Consider the following 13027-nt stretch of genomic DNA (forward strand, 5'->3'; position numbering starts at 1 on the left):
TGTAAGGACATCCTTGTTCTCTGTTCACCTCTCTAGCAGTTGTTTCCCTCTTTCCGCATACGCATACAAGATTTTTACCTTAACACCTATCATGGCCTGGGATTCCACCCTTTGCTTAACTGGGAGGCCAGCCTGTAAATCAAGTCTCATCTCCTTGAGATTCTCCAAGAAAAAGACAGGGGCACCTGGGCCTGCCAGCTCCCCGCTGGGCCTCCTAGGGCTAATAGCAAAGGCATGACTAGAGGCAGGCCTGCCAGTTATGGGTTGAGTGGTCCCTATATCCACATGCCAGGCCTTCACCTTGACTCTGCCCCCTTCCTGGGACTCCACTCCTTACTGACCTGAGGCCATAGCCTTCAGACCAAAGTCCTCACCTTGCTGGGACCTGAATTGGAAGTCAGTGTCCACCAGGACGGTTCTGGACTTCACAAGACTGACAATTGGAATGTGACTTTACAGGCCCCCAACTGTTCTGGCTGGGTCCTTCCATCATCCTCATTTAGGTTGATTACGTTCATTCCTGTAAGAGGCTGGGATTCCTTTCTCTATTGACTTGAGGATGCTGCCCTTAGGGCTCTTATGTCTCTCAGATGCCTGAAGAATATGTGAGGGGATGCTCAGACTGACAGCTCAGCCTAGGACTGTGCCTGAGAGCAGAAGGGAATGGTCTATGTTAACCCCCTGCCTGATATTCTGGGATGTTGGTCTCCCCAGCCCTCATCTTGGCTCTGTCTCTTGGATTAAATGCTTCCTGCAAAATGCCACATCTCTGCAAATTCTAGAACAATTTCCTCTCTGTAAACATTGCAGAGAATGGGTCCCTGTCCTAGGAGTGGTGTGATACCACAAAGTTGTAGCATGAAGCAGGGGGCCTAAGACTGGAGATGGGCAGCCACAGATAAAGACACATTGATCTATTTCTTCTCTTTATCAGCTAGTCTTACACGTTCATGTAATTTCTGTTCTGATAGATTTATTTTCTACAGGGAAGAGATTGTTCAGGATGATTTGGGGAGCCCCTGATCTTTTGAGCTTATCTAACATTGCAAATGTAGATAATCATACTGTCACTGAATATTGTCTTTCACTTATTTATACCTCTCAGGTTTTTTTGGTATTATTGTTGCCGTGGTTATGTATTCCAATCTACTAGTTTGGGTACAAGGTTATTCTTTTATCACCTGAAACACGTTCTGCAGTAAGAAGAAGAAAACCAAAATATTTTTTCAAGGTTTGCCTCAGGCTGAGAGGGGTGGAGCAGTGTAGGCTCTAGGGTAATTCAGATCAGGGGGCTTATCCCAACCCTTCACTACTGGCCCGTAAACTTTAGCAAATTACCAAACTCAGTGAGTCTCAGACTCTTTACTGTAAAGTGGGTTTGATAAGCCCCATCTCGTAGTACTGGTGGAATATATGTAATGCATGCAAATGTGTCTGTCTCGTCAATTGAGACATCAGGAAGTGGCAATTATTACGATGATGATTTTCATCAGAGACATTACCAACCTTCCAGCTGAGATTAAAAAAAAAAATCCATTATATCTCAGAGAATGCACAACATTTTAAGACTGAAAAACCACATTCAGTCAAAATGCTGCTTAGCAATGAAAACTATTCCTTTCACCTCTTTTTCCTATTTTTTATGAAGTATCTCACCTTCTTCCATGACGACAACTTCTCCTAGACTCTACAATTGCATGAGCACAAGCTTGGTCTTCTTTGATTAAACATTCCCAGTACAAGCAGGAAGACTCCCAAAGAGCAGATGCTCAATTAATATTTAAAGTAAGAGTCATAAACAAGAAGATTAACTAACTATGATTTAATTTCTCATACACTCTTGAATAACATAAACAATCCAGGTATGTATCTTTATGAAAAGAAGATTAAATGGAGTAAACCAAGAATTGAACATTTTTACCCCTCTGGCTTCCGATCCAAATACTTCACTAAGAGGTCTTTCACATTACCAAAGATATTTCTATTCCAATGCCACATTTTCTTGTCCTGGATTACAAAGGTGATTTAAGGATTTCTATTAACAAGTTGTTTCACTCAAAAATCACGACACTTTCTACTATCCCTGAAAAACAGCAATAACAGGGTGATCCATATCATTTGTAAATTTACATTCTGAATCTAATAAACCTGTTGAAAGAAACACTAGTTGAAGAAGAGAAAAAGTCAACAAGTTATTCATGCATAACAAGAACAAAAGTTAACAGGCCTTTTAAATTACAAAGTAAAGAATCTGCCTAAGACCTCAACTGGGGGTGAGAACAGCAGGTAAACTTGGCTTTGGGAGATTAATTGGCCATGGCAGTAGTGCAAGGCCTGGCTACAACTCTGGCTTTCCCTTCATCTCTCAAAGCCTCTTCATAATGGGCTGGGAAGGCACAGGGGGTGGTACCATTCACCTTGGCCAAAAACTCCAGGACTTTCATCTTGCTGGTTTCGGCATAGGCTCTTGGACCCCACAGGAATTGATAGCGTGGGGGATCACTGTTGGGCACCTGCTTGTACTCCAGATATTTTTCCTCCACCAGATCTTGGGTGATGAGCTTCCGGGGTTCCCCAAAGACTAAGTGCTTCTCTCCATCATAGACTCCCAACATATTCAGGAATTCCCAGATCTCTTCCTCAGTGGCAGAGTTGCCATTTAAGAAGATCACACCCAGGAGAGGCATCAGAAGCCCATTCCTGGGAAAGTCCCAGGTACCGAGCAGGCATTCTTCATCGGTGGGGTCTACCCTGTTGTTGAAGGTGTAAGTGTGGCGCTGGGTTTGACTTTATTCAGCTCAAGGCCAAAGACAAGATTCAGGCGCTCAGAGGCTTTCTTGAGGATGTCAGGGAAGTGCTCCCTGAACCTTTTGCCAACAATCTTCAGCATTTCTCCCTTGTAACGGACTCTTTCATTTTATACTTGTACAACAGGAACTGCACCAACATCCCTGTCTTCCTGCTTAGAGGATCTTCGCTTGAGCTCTCAGTAGATGTTGAGGCCTGGGAGGAACTTGCATTTTTCTCACCTTGGCTCTTGGCACCTTTTTTAGACTGGGAGGAACTTGCATTTTTCTCACCTTGGCTCTTGGCACCTTCTTTAGACTGGGAGGAACTTGCATTTTTCTCACCTTGGCTCTTGGCACCTTTTTTAGACTGGGAGGAACTTGCATTTTTCTCACCTTGGCTCTTGGCACCTTTTTTAGACTGGGAGGAACTTGCATTTTTCTCACCTTGGCTCTTGGCACCTTTTTTAGATTTTGTGGATGAAACACCTGCAGCAGCAGCAGCGGCAGTGGTTGGGGCTCTCTGAGGTTTCTGGGGAATGCCAGCAGCAGGAGAGCTTGAAGCAGCACCCCCAGAAACAGAAGAGGAACAGCAGGGGGCCTCTTCTTCCTCTGCTTCAGTGACCTGAGGAGCATTGAGACCCTGGGTCTCCTCTCGGGCCTTGCGGCGTTTCTCACGGGCACGGAGCTTGCTCTTCTGACCACGAGGCATGATGGCTGGGTACACTAAGAAATGTGAGCAGGAGAAGAGGTGGTTAGTATACCTGGAGATGGGAGAAAGAAATCTGTGAGCATCTTTAGCTGGAAGACCCCATCTTGGCTTTATTGAAGGAAGCCTGCCTTTGCAAGTTTCCCTGAAGGCACTGTTCTAGAAAGCCACAACACTCCTGTTGTCCTGGTCAGCCTTTCCCCTAAGACACCAGAGAAGAACCATAGAACCTCTATAGTGAGTTTCAGACTGCATTCTGTCAGCCTTGCCTTGGGCTTACTATGGTGACAGGAAGTAATGGCAGCGGGGCCTCCTGTCTTCTGGTATTTGAGATTTTATCAGTTCACTTTTAGGATTATCTTATGAAGTCTTGGCAGGGTCCGAGCCACTCCCTTCCGCCATTGTGAATTTGACAGCTCAAAGCTCCCTGGATTCATGAGAAGGAATTGAAGGGGTGCCTCAATCCACACCCTGACAAGTGACACGCAGTGCTAAGTGTTCAGTGAGGTCTTGATGTCTTGGAATCTAATATTAGAGTCTTCAGCTCTCATTCAAGGTCCCCACCTTGGCTTCATGTAGGGCTTGGCACCAGCCCCCTTCTGCTGACTGGTGGCTACAGCTTCAGACTAAGAATCTCACCTCTCTTAGATCTTATATAAAAAAGAGAGGGGGACATAGACCTGATAACCCTTTTCTGAGCCTTCTAGGGCTGAAAATAAAGGGTTGAACTGGATTCTTTGATGTCTCCACTGTTAAGGATTCAATGGTCCCTTGAATTCTCACTCAGATTCCTCAATTTGACTCCTGATAGAAGAGCTCTCCTTTTTATTGAACTGAGACCTATGTCGTCATAGTAAGAGCCAACCTCCCTGAGAATCCATAGGAGGAAGTGAGAGTGGCCTTATCTGACCAAATGTGGTCTTCCCAAAAGTAAAAGCTGTGGCAGGCAGATAACTGCCCTGTGATAGATGGTCCTGCATACAGTCCCAACTCAGCCTCTAAATTTGACTCATGAGAGGGTCTAATATTCTTCCCTGATATGGTTTGGATCTGTATCCTCACCAAATCTCATGTCTAATTATAATCCTCAATGTTGGAGGTGGAGCCTGGTGGGAGGTGACTGGATCATGAGGGCACATTTCTCACGAATGGTTTAGCACCATTCCCCTTAATGGTGAGATGGTGAGTTCTCATGAGATCTGGTCATTTAAAAGTGTGTAGCACCTCCCCAGGCTGGGTGCGGTGGCTCATGCCTGTAATCCCAGCACTTTGGGAGGCTGAGGTGGGCAGATCACAAGGTCAAGAGATCGAGACAATCCTGGCCAACACAGTGAAACCCCGTCTCTACTAAAAATACACACACACACACACAAAAATAAAAATTAGCCAGATGTGGAGGTGGGCGCCTGTAGTCCAGCTACTCGGGAGACTGAGGCTGGAGAATTGCTTGAAGCTGGGAGGTGGAGGTTGCAGTGAGCCGAGATCTCACCATTGCACTCCAACCAGGAAACTGAGCGAGACTTTGTCTCAAAAAAAAAACAAAAACAGGGGGGCGGAGCAAGATGGCCGAATAGGAACAGCTCCAGTCTCCAACTCCCAGCATGAGCGACACAGAAGACTGGTGATTTCTGCATTTTCAACTGAGGTACTGGGGTCATCTCACTAGGGAGTGTCAGACAATCGGTGCTGGTCAGCTGTTGCAGCCTGACCAGCGAGAGCTGAAGCAGGACGAGGCATCGCCTCACCTGGGAAGCGCAAGGGGGAAGGGAATCCCTTTTCCTAGCCAGGGGAACTGAGACACACAACACCTGGAAAATCCGGTAACTCCCACCCCAATATTGCGTTTTAAGCAAACGGGCAAACCAGGAGAATATATCCCACACCTGGCCGGGAGGGTCCCACGCCCACGGAGCCTCCCTTATTGCTAACACAGCAGTCTGCGATCTAACCGCAAGGCAGCAGCAAGGCTGGGGGAGGGGTGCCCGCCATTGCTGAGGCTTAAGTAGGTAAACAAAGCCGCTGGGAAGCTCGAACTGGGTGGAGCTCACAGTAGCTCAAGGAAACCTGCCTGTCTCTGTAGACTCCACCTCTGGGGACAGGGCACAGCTAAAAAAAACAACAACAACAAAAAGGCAGCAGAACCTCTGCAGACGCAAACATCTCTGTCTGACAACTTTGAAGAGAGCAATGGATCTCCCAACACGGAGGTTGAGATCTGAGAACGGACAGACTGCCTGCTCAAGTGGGTCCCTGACCCCTGAGTAGCCTAACTGGGAGACATCCCCCACTAGGGGCAGTCTGACACCCCACACCTCACAGGGTGGAGTACACCCCTGAGAGGAAGCTCCAAAGTAGGAATCAGACAGGTACACTCACTGTTCAGCAATATTCTATCTTCTGCAAACTCTGCTGCTGATACCCAGGCAAACAGGGTCTGGAGTGGACCTCAAGCAATCTCCAACAGACCTACAGCTGAGGGTCCTGACTGTCAGAAGGAAAACTATCAAACAGGAAGGACACCTATACCAAAACCCCATCAGTATGTCACCATCCTCAAAGACCAGAGACAGATAAAACCACAAAGATGGGGAAAAAAGCAGGGCAGAAAAGCTGGAAATTCAAAAAATAAGAGCGCATCTCCCCCTGCAAAGGAGTGCAGCCATCGCCAGCAACGTATCAAAGCTGGTCAGAGAATGACTTTGACGAGATGAGAGAAGAAGGCTTCAGTCCATCAAACTTCTCAGAGCTAAAGGAGGAATTACGTACCCAGCGCAAAGAAACTAAAAATCTTGAAAAAAGAGTGGAAGAATTGACAGCTAGACTAATTAATGCAGAGAAGGTCATAACGAAATGACAGAGATGAAAACCATGACACGAGAAATACGTGATAATGCACAAGCTTCAGTAACCGACTCGATCAACTGGAAGAAAGAGTATCAGCGATTGAGGATCAAATGAATGAAATGAAGTGAGAAGAGAGAAACCAAAAGAAAAAAGAAGAAAAAGAAATGAACAAAGCCTGCAAGAAGTATGGGATTATGTAAAAAGACCAAATCTACGTCTGATTGGGGCCTGAAAGTGAGGGGGAAAATGGAACCAAGTTGGAAAACACTCTTCAGGATATCATCCAGGAGAACTTCCCAAACCTAGTAGGGCAGGCCAACATTCAAATTCAGGAAATACAGAGAACGCACAAAGATACTCCTCCAGAAGAGCAACTCCAAGACACATAATTGCCAGATTCACCAAAGTTGAAATGAAGGAAAAAATCTTAAGGGCAGCCAGACAGAAGGTCGGGTTACCCCAAAGGGAAGCCCATCAGACTAACAGCAGATCTCTCGGCAGAAACTCTACAAGCCAGAAGAGAGTGGGGGCCAATATTCAACGTTCTTAAAGAAAAGAATTTTCAACCCAGAATTCATATCCAGCCAAACTAAGTTTCATCAGTGAAGGAGAAATAAAATCCTTTACAGATAAGCAAATGCTTAGAGATTTTGTCACCACCAGGCCTGCCTTACAAGAGACCTGAAGGAAGCACTAAACATGGAAAGGAACAACCAGTACCAGCCATTGCAAAAACATGCCAAAATGTAAAGACCATCGAGGCTAGGAAGAAACTGCATCAACTAACGAGCAAAATAACCAGTTAATCACAATGGCAGGATCAAGTTCACACATAACAATATTAACCTTGAATGTAAATGGACTAAATGCTCCAATTAAAAGACACAGACTGGCAAACTGGATCAAGAGTCAAGACCCATCAGTCTGCTGTATTCAGGAGACCCATCTCACATGCAGAGACATACATAGGCTCAAAATAAAGGATGGAGGAAGATCTCCAAGCAAATGGAGAACAAAAAAAAGCAGGGGTTGCAATCCTAGTCTCTGATAAAACAGACTTTCAACCATCAAAGATCAAAAGAGACAAAGAAGGCCATTACATAATGCTAAAGGGAGCAATTAAACAGGAAGAGCTAACTCTCCTAAATATATATGCACCCAATACAGGAGCACCCAGATTCATAAAGCAAGTCCTTAGAGACTTACAAAGAGACTTAGACTCCCATACAATAATAATGGGAGACTTCAACACTCCACTGTCAACATTAGACAGATCAACGAGACAGAAAGTTAACAAGGATATCCAGGAATTGAACTCATCTCTACACCAAGCGGACCTAATAGACATCTATAGAACTCTCCACCCCAAATCAACAGAATATACATTCTTCTCAGCACCACATCGCACTTATTCCAAAATTGACCACATAATTGGAAGTAAAGCACTCCTCAGCAAATGTCAAAGAACAGAAATTATAACAAACTGTCTCTCAGACCACAGTGCAATCAAACTAGAACTCAGGACTAAGAAACTCAATCCAAACCGCTCAACTACAGGAAACTGAACAACCTGCTCCTGAATGACTACTGGGTACATAACGAAATGAAACAGAAATAAAGAATCTTTGAAACCAATGAGAACAACGATACAACATACCAGAATCTCTGGGACACATTTAAAGCAGTGTGTAGAGGGAAATTTATAGCACTAAATGCCCACAAGAGAAAGCTGGAAAGATCTAAAATGGACACTCTAACATCACAATTAAAAGAACTAGAGAGGCAAGAGCAAACACATTCAAAAGCTACCAGAAGGCAAGAAATAACTAAGATCAGAGCAGAACTGAAGGAGATAGAGACACAAAAAACCCTCCAAAAATCAATGAATCCAGGAGTTGGTTTTTGAAAAGATCAACAAAATTGACAGACCGCTAGCAAGACTAATAAAGAAGAAAAGAGAGAGGAATCAAATAGACGCAATAAAAAATGATAAAGGGGATATCACCACGGACCCCACAGAAATACAAGCTACCATCAGAGAATACTATAAACACCTCTACGCAAATCAACTAGAAAATCTAGAAGAAATGGATAATTTCCTGGACACTTACACTCTCTCAAGACTAAACCAGGAAGAAGTTGAATCCCTGAATAGACCAATAGCAGGCTCTGAAATTGAGGCAATAATTAATAGCCTACCAACCAAAAAAAGTCCAGGACCAGATGGATTCACAGCTGAATTCTACCAGAGGTACAAGGAGGAGCTGGTACCATTCCTTCTGAAACTATTGCCAATCAATAAAAAAAGAGGGAACTCCCTAACTCATTTTATGAGGCCAACATCATCCTGATACCAAAGCCTGGCAGAGACACAGCAAAAAAAGAGAATTTTAGACCATATCCCTGATGAACATCGATGCAAAAATCCTCAATAAAATACTGGCAAACCAGATTCAGCAGCACCTCAAAAGTATCCACCATGATCAAGTGGGCTTCATCCCTGGGATGCAAGGTGGTTCAACATTCGCAAATCAATAAACATAATCCAGCATATAAACAGAACCAAAGACAAAAAACACATGATTATCTCAATAGATGCAGAAAAGGCCTTTGACAAAATTCAACAGCCCTTCATGCTAAAAACTCTCAATAAATTCGGTATTGATGGAATGTATCTCAAAATAAGAGCTATTTATGACAAACCCACAGCCAATATCATACTGAATGGGCAAAAACTGGAAGCATTCCCTTTGAAAACTGGCACAAGACAGGATGCCCTCTCTCACCACTCCTATTCAACATAGTTGGAAGTTCTGGCTAGGGCAATCAGGCAAGAGAAAGAAATCAGGGTATCAGTTAGGAAAAGAAGAAGTCAAATGTCCTGTTTGCAGATGACATGATTGTATATTTAGAAAACCCCATTGTCTCAGCCCAAAATCTCCTTAAGCTGATACGCAACTTCAGCAAAGTCTCAGGATACAAAATTAATGTGCAAAAATCACAAGCATTCTTATACACCAGTAACAGAAACAGAGAGCCAAATCATGAATGAACTTCCATTCACAATTGCTTCAAAGAGAATAAAAACCTAGGAATCCAACTTACAAGGGATGTAAAGGACCTCTTCAAGGAGAACTACAAACCACTGCTCAGTGAAATCAAAGAGGACACAAACAAATGGAAGAACATACCATGCTCATGGATAGGAGGAATCAATATCGTGAAAATGGCCATACTGCCCAAGGTGATTTATAGATTCAATGCCATCCCCATCAAGCTACCAACGAGTTTCTTCACAGAATTGGAAAAAAACAGCTTTAAAGTTCATATGGAACCAAAAAAGAGCCCGCATTGCCAAGACAATCCTAAGTCAAAAGGACAAAGCTGGAGGCGTCACGCTACCTGACTTCAAACTATACTACAAGGCTACAGTAACCAAAACAGCATGGTACTGGTACCAAAACAGAGATATAGACCAACGGAAAAGAACAGAGTCCTCAGAAATAATACCACACATCTACAGCCATCTGATCTTTGACAAACCTGAGAGAAACAAGAAATGGGGAAAGGATTCCCTATTTAATAAATGGTGCTGGGAAAATGGCTAGCCATAAGTAGAAAGCTGAAACTGGATCCTTTCTTACTCCTTATACGAAGATTAATTCAGGTGGATTAGAGACTTAAATGTTAGACCTAATACCATAAAAACCCTAGAAGAAAATCTAGGTAGTACCATTCAGGACATAGGCATGGGCAAGGACTTCATGTCTAAAACACCAAAAGCAATGGCAGCAAAAGCCAAAATTGACAAATGGGATCTAATTAAACTAAAGAGCTTCTGCACAGCAAAAGAAACTACCACCAGAGTGAACAGGCAACCTACAGAATGGGAGAAACATTTTGCAATCTACTCATCTGACAAAGGGCTAATATCCAGAATCTACAAAGAACTCAAACAAATTACAAGAAAAAAACAAACAACCCCATCAAAAAGTGGGCAAAGGATATGAACAGACATTTCTCAAAAGAAGACATTCATACAGCCAACAACACATGAAAAAATGCTCATCATCACTGGCCATCAGAGAAATGCAAATCAAAACCACAATGAGATACCATCTCACACCAGTTAGAATGGCAATCATTAAAAAGTCAGGAAACAACAGGTGTTGGAGAGGATGTGGAGAAATAGGAACACTTTTACACTGTTGGTGGGATTGTAAACTAGTTCAACCATTATGGAAAACAGTATGGCAATTCCTCAAGGATCTAGAACCAGATGTACCATATGACCCAGCCATCCCACTACTGGGTATATACCCAAAGGATATAAATCATGCTGCTATAAAGACACATGCACAGTATGTTTATTGCGGCACTATTCACAATAGCAAAGACTTGGAATCAACCCAAATGTCCATCTGTGACACACTGGATTAAGAAAATGTGGCACATATACACCATGGAATACTATGCAGCCATAAAAAAGGATGAGTTTGCATCCTTTGTAGGGACATGGATGCAGCTGGAAACATCATTCTTAGCAAACTATCACAAGAACAGAAAACCAGACACCACATGTCTCACTCATAGGTGGGAACTGAACAATGAGATCACTTGGACTCGGGAAGGGAACATCACACACTGGGGCCTATCATGGGGAGGGGGGAGGGGGGAGGGATTGCATTGGGAGTTATACCGATGTAAATGACGATTGATGGGTGCTGACGAGTTGATGGGTGCAGCACACCAACATGGCACAAGTATACATATGTAACAAACCTGCACGTATGCACATGTACCCTAGAACTTAAAGTATAATAAAAAAAATAAAATAAATCAATCAATAAATAAAAAACAAAAACAAAAAACAAAAAACAGTGTGCAGCACCTCCCCTGGCCTCTTGATCCTGCTCTGGCCATGTGACATGTCTGATCCCCCTTCACCTTCTGCCATGATTGTAAATTTTCTGAGCCCTGCTCCCAGAAGCTGAGCAGATGCTAGCATCATGCTTCCTGTACAGCCTGCAGAACTGTGAGCCAATTAAACTTCTCTTATCTATAAATTACTCAGTCTTGGGTATTTATAGCAATGCCAGAATGGACCAATTAATACATTACTTCTGTTGACAAGTGATCACCACCCTCAGATCAAAACTCTCATTTCTCTGTTACCCTTGAATGGGAACTGATGGGCACCTCTGCTTGACATTTCTGCCTGGGGTCTCTCAGAGCTGACAGTACTGAGGATTGTGTGGCTCCCACTAATATAGTGTGGGAGTCCCTGCAGTCCTCGGAGTTCTTACCATGACATCTGGCACAACCTGGAAACCCTCCCTCTGCTGACCTCAGGCTGCCCTTTTTAACAGGGTCCTTCACTTCTCTGAGATATCCTGGGAAGAGTGAGTGCAACTCAACATGCCAACATGCTCAGGTCTCCCTGGTCTGACAACAGGGTGGGCTCTATGTGGCACTTCTTTCTGGTTGGAGTCCCCTCCTCATCACTCACTGTCACATCTTTGTTTCCTGTTAGAGACTGGGTCTCTCTGTTGTATTAGACCTACCCCATTACACCAAGGTTCTCACCTCCCTGAGACCACCTCCAGAGGAAACGAGAGGGCATCTCAGCTTGCCAGCTTTGCCCTGACCCTCCTATTGCTGGCAGCAGATATGGGTCTTGGGTGTAGCCCTCAACTTCTTTAGTCCCTGGAGAGGAAGTCAGGTTGCACCGCATTTGTCATCTCAGCCTGGGACCACCTAAAGCCCAGTGCACCTCGGCCTGGGAACTGCTCAGCATGACTCCTCTTTTGGGTAGAGGTCCACTCATTGGTACTCAGAGTCCCCACCTTAACCCCAGTTAGGTTTTAGGTTGATGCCATATGAGCAGAGGCAGGGCTGCTTCCTAGGTTCAAGGCCCTCCCCTCCCTGAGACTTTCCAGGCACAGCTTTGCTGGGGCCTCCCAGAGCCGTCTGCAGGGACGAGACTTAGTGAGGCCACCCCTGTTAAGGGTACGAGATATTCTCTTCAGTCCACATTTACGGCCCTCAAATTGATTTCAGTTAGGGCCTACACCCACCCTAAGTGCAGAATGAGGCCTATCGCCTATGTCCAAGCCTCCTTCCCTCGCGACTGCCCCTCCCCCCACCCTTCCCCGGCCCTGGAACTTTCCAGGTGGAATACTGCCGGACCGCTTTACCGCAGCCTCTCAGGAACAAATGCAGAAGCGGGACTTAGTGGGGCCCTCTTTGTTACGGGTGGGGGCGGTCTCTTCAATTTACACTCAGGGTCCTCACCTTGACTCCCGACCAGTCCTGAGAATTCACCCTCGGCTGACCAGACGCCACACCCCTTATACTTGCTGGGGTCCTCGCCTCCAAAGCGGAAGTCAGAATGAGCCACATCCGCTCGGGTCGTTGTCTTCAAAGCGGAAGTAAGGATGCGTCACATCCGGCAGCCCGTGGCCTCGGAGGACTGACGGCCTGACGGCCGGGGTAGGACGCCGCTGGACGTCACTGTTCTAGCGTCGCTGGTCCCTACGTCTCCACTAGGGGTCCTCACTTCAGTATCTAGCAGCCTGGGACAAATCTGCCCGCTGACCCAAATCCACCAGCCTCCAAACAATACCCCCACCTCCCTCAGTCCCCACCGTGAAAATCAGAGCGTGCCATAGGCCACGCCTGCCTGGGC

At 45.0% G+C, this 13027-nt stretch overlaps 1 protein-coding gene across 1 annotated transcript; it reads right to left on the reverse strand.

Moving 5' to 3' along the window:
• Nucleotides 1-1807: 1807 nt before the first annotated feature.
• MAGEB2 (MAGE family member B2) lies at nucleotides 1808-12705 on the reverse strand. Its single transcript, XM_033201112.1, is given in 5 exon segments — nucleotides 1808-2776; nucleotides 2779-2901; nucleotides 2904-3044; nucleotides 3249-3512; nucleotides 12634-12705. Coding segments are annotated over 4 exon segments (984 nt in total). The 5' UTR covers nucleotides 3499-3512; nucleotides 12634-12705; the 3' UTR covers nucleotides 1808-2306.
• Between the last annotated feature and the right edge of the window lie 322 nt (nucleotides 12706-13027).

Source organism: Trachypithecus francoisi, unplaced genomic scaffold (assembly GCF_009764315.1).
Source record: "Trachypithecus francoisi isolate TF-2019V2 unplaced genomic scaffold, Tfra_2.0 Lachesis_group6, whole genome shotgun sequence".
Taxonomy (NCBI): Eukaryota; Metazoa; Chordata; class Mammalia; order Primates; family Cercopithecidae; genus Trachypithecus; species Trachypithecus francoisi.